This window comes from Sipha flava, unplaced genomic scaffold (genome assembly GCF_003268045.1).
Source record: "Sipha flava isolate LNK unplaced genomic scaffold, YSA_version1 52633_pilon_pilon, whole genome shotgun sequence".
Lineage (NCBI taxonomy): Eukaryota > Metazoa > Arthropoda > Insecta > Hemiptera > Aphididae > Sipha > Sipha flava.
This window is the reverse complement of record NW_020273499.1, coordinates 1-21,427: the sequence shown is the minus strand read 5'-3', so window position 1 is coordinate 21,427 and position 21,427 is coordinate 1. Positions and strand designations below refer to the sequence as shown.

The 21,427-nt window shown below is 26.9% G+C and overlaps 3 protein-coding genes across 3 annotated transcripts; 1 reads left to right on the top strand and 2 right to left on the bottom strand.

Moving 5' to 3' along the window:
• Positions 1-2,176: 2,176 nt before the first annotated feature.
• LOC112690897 (zinc finger MYM-type protein 1-like) lies at positions 2,177-3,788 on the bottom strand. Its single transcript, XM_025565004.1, has 5 exons — positions 3,721-3,788; positions 3,304-3,577; positions 2,860-3,055; positions 2,450-2,771; positions 2,177-2,362 (listed from the first exon to the last, which is right to left on the bottom strand). Exons 2-5 carry the CDS (start codon positions 3,494-3,496, stop codon positions 2,177-2,179), a joined length of 897 nt encoding a protein of 298 aa, XP_025420789.1. The 5' UTR covers positions 3,497-3,577; positions 3,721-3,788.
• A 1,332-nt stretch (positions 3,789-5,120) lies between these two features.
• Positions 5,121-21,422, top strand: LOC112690898 (ectonucleotide pyrophosphatase/phosphodiesterase family member 5-like; the record flags this gene model as incomplete). Its single annotated transcript, XM_025565005.1, has 6 exons — positions 5,121-5,298; positions 17,394-17,503; positions 18,853-19,026; positions 19,262-19,443; positions 19,508-19,705; positions 21,223-21,422. Coding segments are annotated over exons 2-6 (864 nt in total), but the record flags the coding sequence as incomplete, so codon positions are not given.
• On the bottom strand, positions 9,082-10,183 carry LOC112690896 (craniofacial development protein 2-like). The gene is made up of 2 exons (XM_025565003.1): positions 10,148-10,183; positions 9,082-10,089 (listed from the first exon to the last, which is right to left on the bottom strand). Exons 1-2 carry the CDS (start codon positions 10,181-10,183, stop codon positions 9,082-9,084), a joined length of 1,044 nt encoding a protein of 347 aa, XP_025420788.1.
• Positions 21,423-21,427: the final 5 nt, after the last annotated feature.

Genomic DNA, 21,427 nt, shown 5'->3' with positions numbered 1-21,427 from the left:
TTTAAATTTTAAAAATTATAAAAATAGTTTATACCGATTCCCACTTCGCAATGAAAACTTTGAGAGTAATAATTTCCAACTGATGGGTATTTTCAATTTCGTTGTTAGATCTGGGAGTATTATTATTAAACTATTAAATTAAGCATAAGGTAAAACCGTGGTGAGGATTAGTGTACGTCAATAAGACTACAGTATTATGAGTCAAACAAGTAACAAATAAAAATGAACAATTTTATCGTAGGACAAATTTAACAACATAGATAAAAAATTTTCTATTTATAAAAAAAACGTTTTATATAATATAAATTAAATTTTGTATTTTCTAAATACACGCAAAATTAAGAAAAACTCATGTATATATTTACACGTGATTGATATATGATAATCCGTGTATACGTTAAAAAAAACACGGGTAAATACATGGTTTTAAATACACGGGTTCTTGATTTCAAATACATGGTTAACAGAATCCATGTACACGTGTACTTTTAATACCCGTCGGAATAAATTAATATCGTAAGCCTTAGTTATAACAATCATATCAAAAAGAGCTTAAGTCAAAATAAAGTTTAAGTTGTGCATATAAGTGCATGATAAAGAAACTTGTGAGTATACGGCATACCCCTCTAATACAATTCGGCATACAATTCGAAGAGACCCCTCTAACATAGGCGGAAATTCTCCATAATTTTAGAGGGGGCTAATATTTAAAAATACTTTATTGCATATCAAAGCTAAAAAAAAAAAAAAAAATTATATTACCCTATAAATATCATGCAAAACCTATGCGTGATTTATTTTAGATAGATATACTACTATACTATGCATATACTGATATACTCATACATATACTTGAATTTTAACAATGAAAATTCTTTATAATGAAACTAAAAAAAAATTTATTTTAAAATAATGTATCTATTTACTTTTTTGCAAATAAATTTAATATGGCTTCTTTATCAATTTTTTTTAGAAATATTTTTCTCAATACTAATTATAGCTAAATTTTTTAATCTATTCTGTACCATGGATGACCTCAGCCATGTTTTAATCCTTCTCATTGCAGAAAAACTACGTTCACACGTTGACGAACTTATAGGAAGAGTAAGTGCAACTTGTATAAGCTTAGACATGTTAGGGTATATATTTTTGGAAAGTACTGAAGTCAAAGCTTCTAAATTAATACTGCTTTTGCCATTTGATAAGTGTAAGTAGTTCTTCACAACATACATTTCTGATTGAACACTTATACTTTTTACATCCAATAAATCCTAGAAAAAAAACAATTATCTTTAATTAAAAATAGAATAAGAATAATTTATAATAAATAAAATTTTGATCCTACATGTCATTTCATTTATTAATTCAATAATATTAAATTTTAATAGCAAGTTTTTATAATGAAATTACCTTATAATGATTAATAAATAGTTCACTCTTTTTAAAATCTAATTTTATAAAATTGTTTACAGTTTCAGCCATTTGAAGACTTTCAGTTGAAAACCTTTTCTTCAAATTTACAACTATACAATCTAATATTTTAAAATAGCCATTTACACAATTTGTTTCAGTACTATTAAATGATTCTGCAGCAGTAGTAGTTGTTAGAATAAAATCTTCAAAAACATTGGGTTCACGTCTCATTCGCTTAGATGCTAATAATAAACATATTAAATAAGCTTAAAAATAATATTAATTTAAATAAATAAATATTTAAACAAATATTTTTTATTAGGTACACAAACACAATACTGACCTTGAGTTTGAAAAGGTAGGATCACTTTAACATCATTTTCATCACAAAAAGTTTTTATGTCTAACCACAAGTCACTAAAGCCAATGGTAGATCTAGCATTCTTAAAACTTAGTATTACGCTGTTTATTAGATTACCTGCATTACCCAATGTAGTAGTTTTATCTTGAAACATGTTGCTAAGTATATTTATGGAAGATAATACATGTTGCAAAATGAATAGAAAAATAACAAATGATCCTTTTTGCATTATTGAAAGTATACTTATAAAAAAATATTCAAAACATATTAAATTAATCCGGTGCTTATAATTAGACAACAGTATTAATATTTAATTAAAAATGATATAAGTATACCTATAGCTTTATTTACATTTCGGTCCAGTTGGTTATCTATTTCTTCTTGCAAAACTGCAATAATTGCTTAATAATTGTATACAACTGACTCACAGTTTTTCCATCTACAATTCCACCTTGTATCACTCAAAGAATTTATTTTTGATATTTTAACTCCTAATTTTCTTTGCATAGTAACAAGAGTTTTATTTTTAGTAGGATGAGAAAAGTGCTTATACAATGATTCTATTGTATTAAAAATAATTCTAGATTCCTAAAAAATAAAAATGATTTAAAAAAAATAAAAACATTTTAACAAAAATTTTCCCAAAAAGTAAAATATTGTATTGTATTTTATTACCTTTACAATTTTGCACATATCAATAACTACAATGTTCATCTGATGAGCCATGCAATGGGTGTAAATGGCATAGGGAAATTTGTTTTTTACTTTGGATTGAACACCATTAAATTTGCCAGACATGACACTGGCACCGTCATATGATTGTGCCACAATGTGATATTTATCCAATTGGTTCTCAGTAAGGAATTCAAATATTTTAGCACATAATGAATCTGCATTTTGATTTTCTGAAACGTCTACAAAATCCAGAAAACGTTCAACAACATTTAGACCAACAGTGTATCTAACACATACAGACATTTGTTCTTCTTTAAAACATCTAAAATTAAGTATAAATAGTGAATAGTTGGCATTTATTACTATTGAATCATTTATTCTTAAATATTTAAATGTTAGGTAATAGGTACCTTGCTTCATCAATCATAATTCCAAATACTTTATTACATTTTATTTTCTTGGTTATTTTGGACCGAATGCTCTCTGCAGATAAGTTTACCAATTCATCTTGAATTAAATGACTGGTGAAATTAGTCAAGTTGCTATACTTTTCTTCAAATTCAGGGCAATTTTTTGCTAGTAAATCACATGTTTCTTTAAAATTTCCTATTTAATAAAATATGAATACATATATGTATTAAAAATTGTGAACACAATATGGCCTACTATACAAATATGTTCATTGGGGTCTATTATTTAATAAATTAAATATTAAAAATTAATTAATATTAAATATTTAATAATTTGTTTATAGAATAAACAAAAAAAGTCATTACTTGACTTTTTATAGAGATTATATGATAAGTAAATAATTAAATGTTATTGCACAGTAGTTAATAAATAATACTACTCACCTTTATTTGAAGAAAGTTTAGATTCATCATGTCCTCTGAAAGCCAGTCCTTGTTTGCTCAAAAATAAGGTTATTTCAATAAGCGTTTTTATATATTTTCTCTTCTTTTCAACAATCAATTTATGACTTGAAGATAGTTGTTCATGAATGCTACCTGAGGACTTAGTTTTAACATGTTGTTCCCATTTAGTCATGCAAGTCAAATGGTGTTTACAAGTTGAATGTGCTTCATGTTTACTTTGCTTATTGCCTTTTTTCCCTCTTGATCCAGTTAACTAAATAGTCAATTGAGTATATAATACAATATTTTGAACATGTCAGATTATAATACAAAAAGTATATGTACCAACTACTATTGATTATAAATATAGCATTTATAATCAATGCTACTACCTATCATTAAGTTTGTTAAACATACTTTTTTCCAATTTTTAAACCCAGTTAATGTAAACACATCATCTTGTACACTTTTTCCGGTAGAATAATGCCGACAGAAAAAAAAAAAATAGCATCATTCACAATACTATATTCAATCCATTCATATTTTGAATAGTATTTATCGTTAAAACTTCGGTTTTGTGAATCAAAATTAGTTTTTGGATAAGTCTATAGCACAGTTATAAAATAAAAAATGTTGTATTAACTTCAAGTAGATAATCTTATATTATTTGAATTCAATATTTCACAAGTACCTCGGTACAAGTAAAAACTAAAAATACTTACTTTTAGCAATGGACGAACAGGGCCTGTGTCTAAAGTTCCCAAATCACTTATCAATTTATTATGCTGTAAATGTTTATTCTATTGTTTTACCGTGCCTGAATGTACAGTCGAAGATGATTCAAATAATGCAGAATCAATTCTGACTTAGTCAATATCGACGGTCGGAACATTCTTTTTTTTTAAATTAAATATGTCAAATACATTTTTGGACATATTTAAAAAAAATTGAACGAAGTTAAAAAAACGAAACAACACTTAACAGTACATACGATGCAATGGACAATGGTTGAATGGCTAATGAAATAGAAATATCACTGTTGTGTGTTTGGAATTGTCAAATTTTACATTGGTATTTACTATTTCGTCTATTTTTATAACATAATTGACAATTCCAAGAAAATAATGAGATATCGTTGTCTTGAAACCAATCATTATATTCAACTGATATCGTTTATATATAGGTACTAATAAACTAATATACATTGATTCTTAAATATTTATTATGCTGTGCCTCTGTGCTGTATGGACTTAGGCATTTGACAATGAAATCAGAAAATATATCACATCCTATTTTTTTTTTCTATAATATTCTCTAAATGTTTTATTCGCGTTCCAACAATATTTGAATTGAAAGTTAATATTTATTATTATTTATTGCAGTAACCTGCAGTGATCAATTATTTGAGGGGGCTAATTTTTCTATTTGTACGTTTTGAGGGGGCTAAGACCCCTCAAGCCCCCCCCCCAATTTCCGCCTATGCCCTCTAAGACGTGATATGCAATTCGGATAGGCCCATTCGGATGGCATACAATTTGGACATTTTATTTTTTTTTTTTTGGCATGCAATTCGGATGCAGCCTATTAAATAGGTACTGAATACATAAATAAATAAATATTATTTTTTACAAAACAATGCACATGGTTGTGATATCTGTTTGTTCAGCTTGTTGATTTTGCTACTCAATAATCCTTATTGGACTGTTAAAAAAATGTTTGAATTTATCTCGAAAAACAAATCCCTCGAAATAAGCGTACTCGCTCATTCTTGTAAGTGTTATCATATTGGTTAAGATTGGAAGTTAATTGGCATCATTATAATTTTATAATTTCAGTTGATGATTATCGAAAAAGATGGAAGAATATGAAAGATACTTACAACAGATATAGAAGAAATAGAAAATTATAAATGAGATCATCAGTACTGAGAAGACCATCTAAATGGGAATTATTAGATGCACTATCATTTCTTGAAGTAGTTATATATAAACGAGAGTAAGCAACATTTTTTAAATGATTTAAAATAAAAATTGTTATATATTTATTTAATGGAATGAACATTAGTATTCATTATTTTTAAATAATTGTTACGTAGATGGTTGTCCTATATGCAATCCACAAAACCCACAACCCTTAACCCTCAATTCTCATTCAATGAGCATGTTAGTGTAAATTAAAGTAACTTTACTGTTGAAGAAGCAGAAGTTGAAGAATTGAATAATATATCTACTCCATCTACATCACAAAGCTACGTGGATCCCAAAGAAAAGAGAAATATTAATTCAAGATTCGATAAAAGAAAATGCAACACTAAAAAATTGCTAACCAACAAAGAAAAACAAGATAAAGGATGGATTAATATATTAAAAAAGGGAATGACGATCGAAAATTTTTTTTTTTTGAAAACGCATGCCCCGGTGCAATATTTGACTACATTCATATTTTCAAAAATCGTTTTTTAGTATAGAAATATTCAGAAAAAAAATCTCTATTGATAGGTGAAAATTTGTTTATTAAAAAAAAAGGTCTTTATTTTATTTTAAAATGAATTATTAGTGCACCGTCGCGCTGCATAGGAATCGTACTTTTAACTATCACACCACTGTGATAATTTGGAATCAATCTTGTCTAATTGAATATACCCGTTATATTCAGTCTATTTGTAAATATTTTTCATATAATTGAATACTTTCGTTCATTCTATCTTCTTGGATCTATAATAATTTTTTATTTTTTTCTCTTCCTTAATAGATATAAATAATCGTAGATTTGACCATTATATGTTATAAATAGATAAACATTTGTTTTACCTCCAATACACTGGATACTCAGTTTCACGTTTAAATACGAATATAAACTACTTGTGTCTACAAACTATTAGATACTCTTCCCATTAAAAATTATAATATAATTTACATAGCAACAGGGTTTCTAACTTTTTAGTTTATAAAATCGGGAATTTCTAATATGAAAAAATGTACTTCTTGTTTTAATATATCATAAAGTTAATAATAATAATAATAATCTCTGGCATTATATATAATGATATTATAATAAATAATAATAAATAATGGTATAATACACATATATTTGCTCTCTTTATTTATCTTTATTCATAAATTGTGTGATATTTATATTATATATAAAAAATAATAATAGTAATGTAATACTTTAGATTGTATTTTTAATAAAACAATCAGAAATATTAATCATAACTTATTTATTTTTCCAATTGTATTTTTTCTAGCTCTTCACAAGTTTAAAATAGCAGTATAATCTTTTATTATATTTACGAAATCAGTACATAAACTGTTTTAAGGAAACGTTTTATTTAATGATATCATGAATCATTTTAAAACACCAATCTAACTGTAGTTATTTGTTTACTAGAACTTTTAATGAAACGTTATTTGCACAATGTTACACATATGATTTACCGTCATGAGGTATTAAAAAATATTTTTACTCAATGTACAATAACCATACAAATTGTTATGTTTTGATTTCTTAAGCCAAGTATATGAGATTAACCAAGTTTCACGAAAAGTATAAAGGCATTTTACCTTTTTTTTTTTTAATTATAAGTAGTAATATACTCTTCGGAGTGACACATTGTTATATACACGTAAAGAAAACCAATAAAAATTAATACAATTCAAGGATTCACAAAAAAAATATTCATGTAGCTAAATACTATAATAATAGGACGAATTATTACTTATATTAAGCACAAACTATGTCATAACATCACCATAAGCTCCACGTGATTGATTAAGTGTCAATCATCATCATCATCAACAGCTTAAAGGTCCATTGAGGACCTGCGCTGCCACTAGTAAGCCTCTCCATTTTTCTCTGTTCAAAGTCCAGTCCAACGTTGCATCCTCATCTATTAGTCTCATATTCTTTTCTACTGTGTCTTTCCATCTTCTTCTTGGTCTTCCAAGTGGACGTTAATTATTTATTTTTCGTATCAGAACATTCTTTAATAAATCTCCATCCGCTCTCCATACATGTCCTAACCACTCTAGGCGTTTACATCTTATATATGTGGGTATATTTGATTTTCCATACAGGTTATACAGTTCTTCATTGTGACTTTTTTCATATATTCCTAGGTTGTCGTTGTACACTGGTCCATATATATTTTTTAGTATTTTTCTTTCCCATATAGCAAGTTTTTTATTATCATTTTTTGTTGTGGACCAGGTCTCACATCCATAGGTTACTACTGGTCTAAGGTAGCTTGTGTACAAAGTGGTTTTAGACTTTCTTGATAGCAGTTTTGATCTCAATAGTTTGTTTATGCTGAAGTAACACCTATTTCCATTTGATATTCTTTCCTTTATCTCCTTATGCATGTTGTTGCTGTTGTTTATATTAACACCCAAGTATTTGAAATTATCCACCTTTTCGAAATTCATACTTCCCACTTTCAGGTTTGATTGATCTACGTTTCTTCTGGATAGTATCATAAGTTTAGTTTTTTCTTCGTTGATACATAAACCCATGTTTTTGCTGGCTTCTATTAGTTTAGAGAGTGAGTGGGAAATTTCTTCTCGCGTATTCCCTAAAAGAACTATATCATCAGCATATGCTAAGATAGTTTCTTCACCAATAACTTCCATTCTTCTGTCTTCATAAGCTTCTCTAATAACTTTTTCTAGTCCCAAATTGAACAATGTTGGGGATAGGGCATATCCCTGTAGCAATCCAGAATTAACCTCAAAGGCTGGTGATAGTGTCTGAAGAAAACGTACTTTCAGTACAGTCTTGTCATTACACATCTTTACTAAATTTACATATTTTTTCGGAACTTCAAAATGTAACATTGCTATCCATAATTCCTGTCTGTTCACACTATCATAAGCTTGTTTGTAGTCAACAAATATCATATATAAATCCATGTCAAATTCGTAGTATTTCTCCATTGTTTGTCTTAAGGTAAAAATGTGGTCGATAGTGGATTTCCCCTTTATAAAGCCACACTGGTATCTTCCGATGATACCCTCTGCATATGGTGTTATTCTTTCCAAAAGAAGCGTTGACAATATATTGTAACAAGTATCCAATAATGAGATTCCTCTGTAATTTTTTGGGTCTAAAGTGTCTCCTTTTTTAAATATTGGGCATAGTATTGCCGTGTTCCACTCTCCTGGCATTACTTCGGTTTCCCAAATTTCCTTAATCATTTTCCAAATTTCATCTTTAATCGCATTTCCTCCATTTTTTAATAATTTCGCAATTACGTTGTTTTCTCCAGGTGATTTGTTGTTTTTAAGTTTTTTTTATGATGTTATAGATTTCCTGTTTTGTTGGAGTTTTAATATATGGTTCCGCTGTACTATATTGCATAGGTATATCTTCATGTGTTGGTATTGGTGGTGTTTTATTTAGTAATCTTTCGAAATGTTTTTTTAAATTCTTCTGCTACAGATTCTTCTTTTGTTATTAACTCACCTAGTTCATTCCTTAGTATCCTAGTCTGCGGTTTATATCCCTGTTTAATGTTGGCAGTTTTGCTAAAGAATCTTTTGGAGTTATTTTTATTTTCTTCAATTTCCTCAATCTTTGCTTTTTCCGCTAATCTTTTTTCACATCTTAGTACTTTATTGGTTTCTTTTTTAGTATTTTTATATCTTTCCATATTTATGTCACTTGGGTCCTTGATAGTTTTTTTCTCGTATGCGGTTTCTTCTGTCTATTGCTTCCTTGCACCTATCATTAAACCATTCTTTTCTTTTTTCTTGTTTTCTTATTCCTAGGCAATTATTAGCACTATTGACCGCTACTATTGATACTAACCGCCGTCTTGATTCTTCCCCATATCCGTTCTCCATCTTCATCTGCATTACTGTTGGATTTTTGTAATTCTTGTTGAGTTTTATATATGTATTCCTCTAAAACCTTCTTTTCTGACAGTTTTTCTATATCGTATTTTACGGATTTTATATATTTTACCTTTTTCCATCTTTCAGATAATCTAATTTTAAGTTTTGTAATTACCAGGTAATGATCCGAGTCGGCGTCTGTACCTCTATAGCTCCTGACACTTTTTATGCAACCTTTATGCTTATTTTGTATCATAACATGATCAATTTGGTTTTTAGTTATTCTATTAAGTGCTATCCAAGTTTGTTTGTATATATCTTTCCTTGGAAAGTATGTACTACTAAGGGTAAAACCGTTCGTTATACATAAGTTGATCAATCTGGTTCCATTATCGTTACTTACGTCATGTAAGCTATTCGGTCCAATCGTTGGTCTATATACATCTTCCCTTTCTATTTTTGCGTTAAAATCACATATTAATATTTTTATACAGCTATTTGGTGTTGTGTCAAGTATGTGTCCTAGTTCATCATAAAACTCATTCTTAATATTTTCCTCTTTCTCTTCAGTTGGTGCATAAGCGTTTACGATAATGCTATCAAAAATGTGACTTGTGAGTCGGATATAGCATATTCGGTCATTTACTGCCATGAATTCTTCTACTTTTGATAGCGTATCATCGCTTACTACAAAACCCACACCATTTTCATATCTTCCATCCTTTCTTCCGCTATAGAATTTGGTTTTATCATCTTTTTTCATATTTCCGTCATTTGGCCATCTAATTTCTTGTAGAGCTAATATGTTCGTATTATATTTTTTAATAGCGTCCAGTAAATACTGTAACGCTCCAGGTTTGTTTAAGGTCCTAACATTCCATGTACCAATTTTTATTCCATTTTCCAGTTCCGGTCTTTGTCCATTAATCCAATTCCGAAACTTATTTTGTGGTTTCTTAACATGTTTTTTTTTTTCTGATGTAGGGTTGTTAACCCTACGATCAATCCCCAACCTGGAGGACCAGACTACCCCAACCAATTAAGGTCATGGTAGGGCTATTGCAATGTACTAAGGTACATTGGGCGATGGGCGCGCTACTTTCCCTACGCCTGAGATTAAGTGTCAATACCATACATAATTAAACTAAAATAATAACAATATGATAATCACTATTGTATAGTAAATGTATAGATAGAAAATATATGGTTTAAGTACAAACACGGTTTGAAAATATACTTATCTACGTATGTCTTGGTAAGGTACCATTTACTAATAACTGTAACGTTTTAATGTCAGTGTTTTTAAATAAGTGAAAGTTGGACCGCAAACTACAAAACTTTGGATCACCTAGTTTTATACAGTCGTAGTAATATATAAATTAGTAATTGCATTATGTGTCCCATATAAATAAACTTTAATGGGGATGTGGTAAAAATCTAAAAATCGACAATTTCCCGTTGTTGTCAGAATGGTTGAAAACACTGATAGTGGGTTCCATAAATAATTTTTGCCACTGAATCCACGCAGTACATAGTTCTCAGCTCGATGTACGTAGTGCATTATGCAAAAATACATTTTTCATACGTATTATGTAGCCTGTAAAAATTATTAATCGTCAAAAGGACATCTACTAGAAAGTCTTTATCTATTTATTTATTTACTTAACGCCCCTAAAAAGCAATATTACAAAATTATGATACAAGTATTCAAATTGACAATTATAACAAGTTATAACAGTGATTATTAGTGATTAATATATTAGTGGTTACTTATCATTATATTACCGTTATTCGAGTTTAAAGAGCCCTTGTTATTATTATAATTATGTCAATATAATTGAAAAAAAAAATTATGTTTCCCAATTGCACTGATATGGAAATTGAAGGTCACTATGTCTGTAAGACAAAGATATTTTGATAGATATAATTTATGTGTACTGACGAAATTTAGAGTATGTGATAATAAAACACAAGATCGCAATAAACTCACATGACTAACATGAATTATGACGAATTATAAAACACAATTGTACTTTCATGCTAGTAAATAGTAGGTGATACGTACGTAATAAGTTTATTAGTTATGGACTTTCAATAAAGCCAGTAATGAATTTATTTTTATTAAGTTTTTATAGGAGATTAAATTTTCTTTCGACAAAATCAAACCAAAATAATTATGAAGAAACCAGTAACCCCGAAAACTGTAAAATTAGATTCTTATGCGTGGTTTTTAAAAATATATAGAATAAAAGCACTATATATTATAATTAAAAAAAAAAAAATAATGAACTGTGTTTTGATTACTGTATGTCATTAAACAAGTAATCTAATTAAATTTAGTTTAATCAGATTGAATACAAATGAAAATTAACTATAAATATTTTCCATGTAATAACTAAAAGTTTTCTGAATTAATTATCATATTTTATGATTGAAAAATTTACAATAATAAATATATTCAAAGTGAGCAAAACAATCGTTATATTATTTTATAAATTATAAAAGCCATTTAATATTATTTTTAAATATATTTATACTTCTATGATTAATGATATTTATAAAAATATGAAAAAATGTATAATTGTTATTTATAAATTCTCACTATGTGTGGTTAGTCACTAATTAATTGAATATGACATTATGCTAAAACAAATATTAAGATAATTTATAGATATATATAATTTCTTTCAAAAGAAAATAAATTAGTTCATAAAATACAATTTAAAGATGATACAGAATTATACCTTTAGCCATCTTATATGTTTACATTTTAAATAAACAATAATAATTATAATAATACATTTATTATTTTTTATTTATTCTCGTTGAAAAAATGAAATACATAATGTATTACATTTGTTTTATGAATCATATATTATACATTATACAACTATACAAACATCATAATACATCAACTTAATAGTCATCCCGTAGCAGATAAAAGTTTATAATTATTATTTTTTATTAAATAACATTTTGATATAGTTACCTTGAGAGTATAAGACTAATAAGACTATGAGTTTATCAGAGAAATATATTTGATACAATACCTACTTGTGAGTCTTTTTTTTTACTATTACTGAGTAGGTACATTTTAAGCATATAATTGATAAAAATATTTAATTTGCATATGATTTTCAATACAGCCTACATGATTATTGTTTATTATTATTTATTGCAGTTTAAACTTAGAACTTAGAAATGTGGTTGATTTCATCTGTGTTGAATGATAAAAATGCATGACGAATAATGTGCTACGTATTATCAACACATCCAACGTTAATACATGTATAACTTACAATATGATCATGTACAAAAATAACTGTGCATTTTACAAGCGTACGTGTTCTACGTTCTTGTAGTAAAGTTTAAAAATATACATATAACATATTAAAAAATTTCTGCTTATTTCGTTTTGTAAATTATGTGTATTTATGACTTAAGAATTCCATCATAAAAATATTAATTTTTTTTTTTTTAAATAATGCTTGGGCTTATTATAAATTTATTATTTCTCGACGTTATTCTTAATCATATTTTGAAAAAAAAAAAAAAAAGTGCCTACAAATTCTAGCACTCGATAACACCAGAATTAAAACCTTTATTGTAATCTATAACAACTGAAATAATGGACATTCAAAACTTAAATAAAAATGTTCGTGAATTTAAACCGAATTAACATAATTTATTAAAATGTAAAGCCAATATTAATATTATTAAGTCGAAAATATTGAACTAAAATTAGTTATAATATATAGTTTATAAATAATATCTAAAATATAGTAAAAAAAAAAAAACATTTATGAAAGAAAGAAAAAAGTTTTTACTCGTCAAACGACACAAAAACCTTAAAATAGTCATAAAACATCTGACTATCCAGTCAAAATCAACAACAAGATGAATCCATTATGTAAATAACGATTAAGAATAACACGAAGTCGCATTTTCATGTTTTCAACATTTAAAACTATTCTTTGAAATTATATCAGTATAGAAAATTAGTCAATGTATACAAAAATATGTTATGGATGGTACTTTAAAAGTTTTCAATACTATGATTGATCTCCTCTCATGTACACATATTCAGTGTACCAACTTCAACATAAATTAAATTATTAATACATTTATGTATCTCTTTATTTAAATGATACAATGTGTTAATTTATTTTATTCTAAATAATTCCGAATTGATTAATTTTCATAAAAATTCGCAATAAAAATTATATACAAAATATGAATTATCTTATTTTTAAAGAGCTAACTAAATTTCAATCAATAAAACTATTAATTTCTCTAAATTTCAGAAAACCTAACATAATAAAATAATGGCTGTAATATTTTACCTGAAGTTTTAAAAATATCATGAGTAGACACTATTAATAGTGATTATCTTTGTATTAAACGTGTCGTTAGTATAATTTCCAATAAAATGGCATCATTGATCTAGATTGATACTGATTGTATCTAGTTTTTATTAATGTAGATAAGTTATATTTTATATTATCTATATATATTTTTATATATGACGATTATAGTTTATGTAACCAAAGTATCGTAAAACTTAATTTAATATTTTTTATGTTCGTGTGTCTTTATACATACATCATATTTTTTTTCTTTTATCAAAAATATAATATAATAATATCATACTGTAAAGTAAATTTTTGTAAGGCTCGTATTTAGTAAATAAATTGTCAATTATCATATACTTAACATATATAATGTTAGATCATTGATTTTGAAAATAAATTCAATATTAAACGGTTTAAAAGTTACAAATAACAAAGTATCTAGGTATTTTACCTTTTAAGTAATTCATCACTAACCTAAACATTTATTTATATATTCAATATATAGTCTTATTTTACCTAAATGGAATTCCATAAGTTGCAAGGTAATATGATATTATGGTAAATTAACTTAGGTAAATGCGATGCATAAATGAAACGATGATTTCATTATACTCCCTGATAGATCATTATCGTTGATAGATATTAAATTAATATAATTTAGTTTATATAAATCAAAGATTGTTATAAGAATTTTAAAAAAGAAATTAAATTATTGCTATAATACTGTATTAAATACAATATAAAATAAGAACTTTGAAAGAATATATTTTTCTTTTAAAAGTTCTGATTTTATTTTTATCAATTTCTTTTAAAAAGTATAAATAAAATGTAAAACGTACGAAATACCACAATATATAGTATATTAATTATTTTCTTTATAATGTATTATTTCTATATTTAAAAAGCACACAAAAAAAAAAAAATAAAAACATTTAAATTTAAATTTATTTACAACTTATCGGTATATTTAAGTTAAGTTATATAGGTATATATATAAATAAAACAATTGATGTCGAAAAAAATTTCATAAATTTGATTAAGATCTATGAATATTATTAAATTATTGATAACTTAAAATTATTTTTATTATTTATGAATGATATGAGAAATATTTTAAAAATTGTAAATTCTTAATGTTTGCTGTTAACCAAAAATTTCTGCTTAAACTTAATTCACTGTTTCTTCTTAATTATATTGTATTAATATTATGTACTATAACTGTTTTCAATTTTATTAAACGTATATTTCAAATAATAAAAAAAAGAATAAAAATTAATGTTACTTATTTTTTTAAGAGGAAAAAACATCACAAACAAATAAAAAATTTATAAAATGAAAAAAAAAATGTTAAAATGAAATTGATTTATTTCAGCAAACTTTTCACGTACACGGGAAACATGGCACAATATATAATATAAATAACAATATCTTATGAATATAATATATACTTTAGAGATCTATACTTTTTTTAATATAATTAATATAAAATTGGTGCTAAGATTTTATTTTTTTTAATAAATTCGTAAGAAATTTTTATGTTATTGTATAGTAGACTCTTGTAGAATGTTTGTTCTCTTACTTTCTTCAGTCAGTATCTAGTCTTAGATGAATACCATATAATTTAGTTGCTAGTTCGTTTCCTTTTACAATTTCGATCGACTGTTATTAAAACATAAATAACTTAAGAGCTTTTTATTTATTTTTTATTTCTATTTGTATCTTAAAGTTGTTTGATTTATTTTCAGGAAAAAATATAAAATAACATAATACCTACTGCAATTGTCTTAATAATTTAAATAATTCGATCACTAACGCACACCTTGATGTCTATTTAAAATAAAGTTTCAACGATCGGTAACTAAATACTATATATAAAATCAAATTTGTTTACATTAACTTTTAAAAAATTGAGTTGGATTAAATGTGCCTAAAAAAATTATAGAACGCGGGAATTCCCAAAATTCCGACTTTAGTAGCAAACCTGTTGGCAGGTAAGTATCCCGATCATCTCTCTTAAGCACGCTGTATACAAAGAACACTAATTTAAAGAAATTCTGCTCCTGTGCATGTAAAACCCCTATTGAAATGTTATCACTAGAGCTCATGTAAGAGTTACATATTTTTCTGTATACTTTCAATTTATAGCAGATCAAGCTAAAAATCCGTTTCATACAAAAACGAGTTAAAATACAAAAATTAAAAATGCATTTTTTTCGCATATTTTGGCAATTTTAGAAAAAAGTCCACATTTCTTAATTTTCATATGCTTTTTTTGCATATTTCTTAATATTCATGAAATTTTTATGCCTGTGTAATATTTTTTAAACAATTTAAAGTTTTCTTTTATTTTATTTTCGATTATTTAACGTACTAGTCGTCATACCTTACCGTCATTATATCAATTTAATTTAACGGGTCGTATTTATCTTCATAGCACTAAGGTGAACAATAAAATATATATTATTATCGATATTATCGTTAACTAATAGCAATATGGAAAGTGTATTATTAATACTAACATTATATACAATTATACATTAACCAGAATTTCATCGGATGTTAAAAGAAGTTTTTCACGCTACAAAAATATTCATTAAGACAATCGTCGTTCATTTAATATGGAAAATATTAAGAAAGTTCTGATTATTCAATGCAATACATTAACAAGTATGACAGTTACAATCTATGTATATATAAAAAACCTCGTATCACAGTGTTTGTAAACATAGGCCTCCAAAACAGCTTAACCGATTTTAATGAAATTTTGTATTTTGTAATTAGGTACATTTGGCAGGTTTGCGAATAGGTTTTTATCTATTTTTTATACTCCTAAGTGCTATAATTTAATTTGATAATTTTTGACCCGGTCGATAACTGCACAATTGAAAATGAATTATTAAATGATACTATTAAAAAAACTATTTAAAAACTATTAATTTTATTTTTGGTATTAAATGACGGATATTGCATAAATATTAAACAACAAGATCCAGCAACAGGTGCTAAAACAAACAAGAATGTTAGTTTGAAGGATTAATATATGCATATCGGTTAATGATTAAATGCGATCAGGATAACGTTATTCTATGATGTCGTGAGCTTTGTCATCAATTCATGGTCGACATGTATGTAAAGATTAAGTTCGAGTGATTACGATACTTGCGATTCAATCAAAAAAATCTGCATGCGGAAGATTCTCAAAACAATTGTTGACTATCGGTGATGGGAAAGTTACTACAAATAAAACGGGATGCATACAATTACCGACCAATTTCTGCACAATCATTGATTAACAAGATGCTCTTATAGACCAGATATTTCCCAATGTACACAGACAATACACAAATCATGAGTGGCTGGCAGGAAGAGCAATTTTAGCAGCAAGAAATGTGGACGACAACGAATTGAATCTCAAGATACAACATTTGTTACCAGGATACTTGGTGTCATACAAATCTATTTATACAGTTTGCAGTTTCTCTAGAAATAATTTATGTGACAAAAAAACGTTTTTCGGGTCAGCTAGTAATCTATATACTTATTAAATTAATAATAAATAGATATAATTTTTCAAATAACTTTCATTATGTTTTTTTAGATTGAAAAAATTGCAATGCATAAAAATCACTCAAAAAATTTTTTATTTAATAAAAAAACATAAAAAAAAATTTTTTGTATACTTGGTACATTTATTTTCATATTTGATAAACATTTTTTATATATTAAATAAATTGTTTTTGCATATTTAACATTTTTTCATGCATATTTTACAATTTTTTCGTGCATATTTTGCTTTTTTTAGCTCCTATAACTTCCGAGCTCTAGTTTTTACCAAAGTCTTTAATAATGTCCAGCAATAATTTCCATTACCTACACATTGTCTTACATGATTACTACTTAATTATAGATGCAAAACGAGTACAGCGGAAACGGACGGTATAGCGGCGTAATGATGTGGCCCGGATCGGAATTCCAATATCAAGGAAAAACACCAACTTATGTTCAAATATACAACAAGTAATTACTCTATTTTTAAACTTAAAGCAAAACCGGTAATCTAATTAATATTATTAATTACGTTGTGGCTTAACAATTCTCGATATAGTATTTGCAAAGTATGCAAAAATTTAACTAAAAAAACGTACATTTGTATTGCTACATGTATTGCTAACTATTACATAAATATTTTCTGTTTGATGTAACTTTAAAAAAATTTTGCATGAACAACATAAGAAAACAGATCAATATATCTACTTTTAAATAATTATTTATTATAAAAATATTTTCCGATATTTTTTTTTCAAATTTAATAAAATTAAATAAATATTTTAAGTTGCAAGGTGATTTAAAACCAACAACATTTTCTACCAAAACTACTTATCTATTTGTAATTATTTTTTTTGAAATAGTAAAACAAAAAGAAAACGGTATATATTTTGGCGATAAATATTCAAATTTCAATTGTTTACACTTAACTTTGAGTAATTCAAAAATGTAAAAAATGTATTGAATATCAAAGACACTTAGTTTATTATTTTTATAAATTATACTTATTTAAAAGCGTTTAACTTAAAAGTTTTCAATTAGGTAATATTTCAAAATGCTGATTTGGTTAATTTTTTCAATTGGACATTTACATGATATAAAATATCTTGTATTATACGTTTTTTTTATAATAAATAAATAATATAAACAATAAATATTTTAATTGACTTATTTGTATTGCGTACAGGATTTGTAGAAACAATTAATTTTCAAACAAAATTTTTAAATAACAATGCAAAACACACACCTACCTATAATAAAACTGCCTATACTCGATTTATATAAAATTTTCTGTAATATTCAATCGTGTTAATGCTATAAGTACAATGTATTCCTATTACATGATTATTTTCACTCGTAGCACAAACATTTTCTATTTTACTATCGTATTAATGTATTCAATAAAAATTATAAAATTTCTATATTTTATTTATTTTATTTATTTATTAGCATAAACGCCCATGTGGACTCAAGTATAGTAAATAATATTTCTTATCTATAACATTTGTACAATATGAAATCAATATACATAATTCAATATATGATTAGTAATCAATAATTAGTAAAAAACATTTAAATGAATAACGAAATATTATCTACAAAAAGGACTTAAATGACTATAGATATTTTTTAACTACATTAAATAACGGAAAAACAAGGATTAGATGAAAAAAAAATGTTCATATTAATTTAATTTAACAATAATTAAACAAATCAAAATTTTTTAATTGTATATTCTCTGGCTATACGGTGAAGTACATTATTAATACCATAGGATGTGCGATGAAAAAGAAATATTAATACTTTTTTTTTTTTTTTAGTACAATGCCTTGGAATTCTCGTGTGGACAAAATCATGTTATGGATTAAAAATAGTTCTCAACCAGCGAATCTAGTGTTTGCGTATTTTGAAGAACCCGATAAAACTTCTCATATGAAAGGAATCAATTCACCGGATCTAAAAGTTCAAATCTCTAGAGTTGATGCAACAGTCAAGTAATTATGTTTTATATTTGATTTTTAGAAACTAGTTTCACACGTTTAAACATATTTTTTTTAGGATTATTTAATGATAGGATTGAAACTTCTTGTATTCCATACTCTATTACAATGTAACACACTTATACTTTAACAAAAATCACTCCTTCTATATAATTTATAATATATTTTGAATAATTTAAATAATATAATTTCATACATGAAAAGTATATTCAAATGATGCTATTTATAGGTACTTATTAGACAAAATTAAAGAAGAAAATTTAGAAAACAAAATGAATCTGATTATTCTAAGCGATCACGGGATGGATTCAGTCACGAATAATAGAACTATACATTTAGATCAATTAATTTCCAATAAAACCTACGAATCTGTTATTTCAGGACCCAATGGATTCATACTACCAAATCCTGGTAAACATATTAAGAAATAATATTGTTAAGGAATTGAAATTATTGACATTTTTATTTGTCTCAGGTAAATTTGAAGAAATTTATCAAAATCTTACAAGAATTTCCAATAATTTGAGAACATTTAGTGTTTATAAAAAAGATGAACTGCCGGTCCGGTGGCACATGAAGAATACATCCAGATTAAATGGGAAATTGTACATATTAGCGAAACCAGGTTACGCGTTTTGGAACAATTTGTTTGAATATATTCAAAATAGTACAAGTAAGTTTATTTAAATCAAAGGCCCGTTTCACATACGACATTTTCTTCTGTACGAATTTCAACTGACAATAAACACATGAAAGTATCTGTGACTTTCACGCGGGAAGATAAACGGATACGTTTTATTAGTGGTCTACGTGAATTAGCGTACGCCTTCACAAAAGACGATTTTTATTTGTCTGCCACCCGTTGTCAAAGTTACTCGTTATGGCTTTTCGCAATAAAAATACATCGATATTGACTTAGAAATTTTAATCTCTGTTGTGGAATGCAGATCTATATTATGGTTAAATGTCAATATCTTTTAAAGGAGAGAAATAGAACCGAAAAAATGTTTGGGAAGAAGTGAGTATTAATTATGTATACCCAATAAATATGATTGTTACGTCATTTTCTACGTATTCGCAAACGATGATACAAAAGCCACATAGCAATAGTGCATTTAGGATTCATGTTGAAAGCCAACTGAGTTAAAAATGTAAAAATAAAATATAACCAAACGTAGCCGGATCATGGGAAAAATCCGTCATGTGTGAAAACAACGTTCATTCGGAAAAAAATAGTACAAACGAAACCATCGTATGTGAAACTGAATAAATTATAAAAGAAATGTAAAAAACGTATATGTAAAATTAACAGACTTCATTTAAAATTACAAGATATCAGAAATGGTTGGTATAATAAAATTATGAAATCTCTTATTAAAATACACTATAATAATAAATACAAATTATGCCAGTAAATACAATTATGTGCAATAATATTAAGCCTTAATTAAATTATTATTATTTTAAGGCGACTGTGTAGATTTGCCCTCAATCATAATGGGGTTCTAATACAATATTTGGTGCTCGCACTTTAAATCTAAAAAAAAATTAAAAATTGTTTGTAATTTCGCTGGTTTTTCTCATATTGACTATAAGATATAATATATTATAATTTGAACCATGCTGTTAAAATATTTGTCCGGATGACAATGAGTAACATTTTGAGTATTCGAACAATCGAAATGTTGTCACGTATAATTTAATTTTTATCAAAGACAAATATTGTTCTTCGATTGCATTGAACGGACCCCTAGACCAGTTACCAAAATGTATACAGTAATATTGTTTACGTTGTGTCCTTGTATATGAACGATCCACGAATGCGTTGACGTTTCATTTTTACACGTGATACGAAGAAACCGTACACGGTTCGACGTTATGTTACGTTATGGATACCCGAGGGAACGAGTCACCACACCCATTATAAGCGCAATTAGGCGGGCGCAAAGGGGGTTTTTAGCTTCCCTGAGTTCAAATTTAGTGCTCCAGTTATTTTTATTCGGATGTACATAATCTGTAGTAATTGCAGTGAAATACCGTTCAATTTTATTTTCAGCAATTTCAGCACCTCCAATATTAGGGCTTTAGTTATTTATATTAGGGCCATAGCGTCCGTTAAGACGCACTCATGCGCTCTTTCAAGTCGCCAAGTTAGTCGGTGACGTCATGTGGGCATTTTGCTCTTTTCAGGATCGATGACCTTCGAATCGGGCACGCACGGATACGACAACGAGGACCCCAGGATGCGCGCCATGTTCATGGCTTCGGGGCCGGCGTTCCGGAAGAACACCACCGGCCAGCCGTTCGACAACGTGCACGTGTACCCGCTGATCGCAAACGTGCTTGGTCTGAAGGAACCGGCCAGCGGTGTGCGGCCCGACCGGACGATCACCGA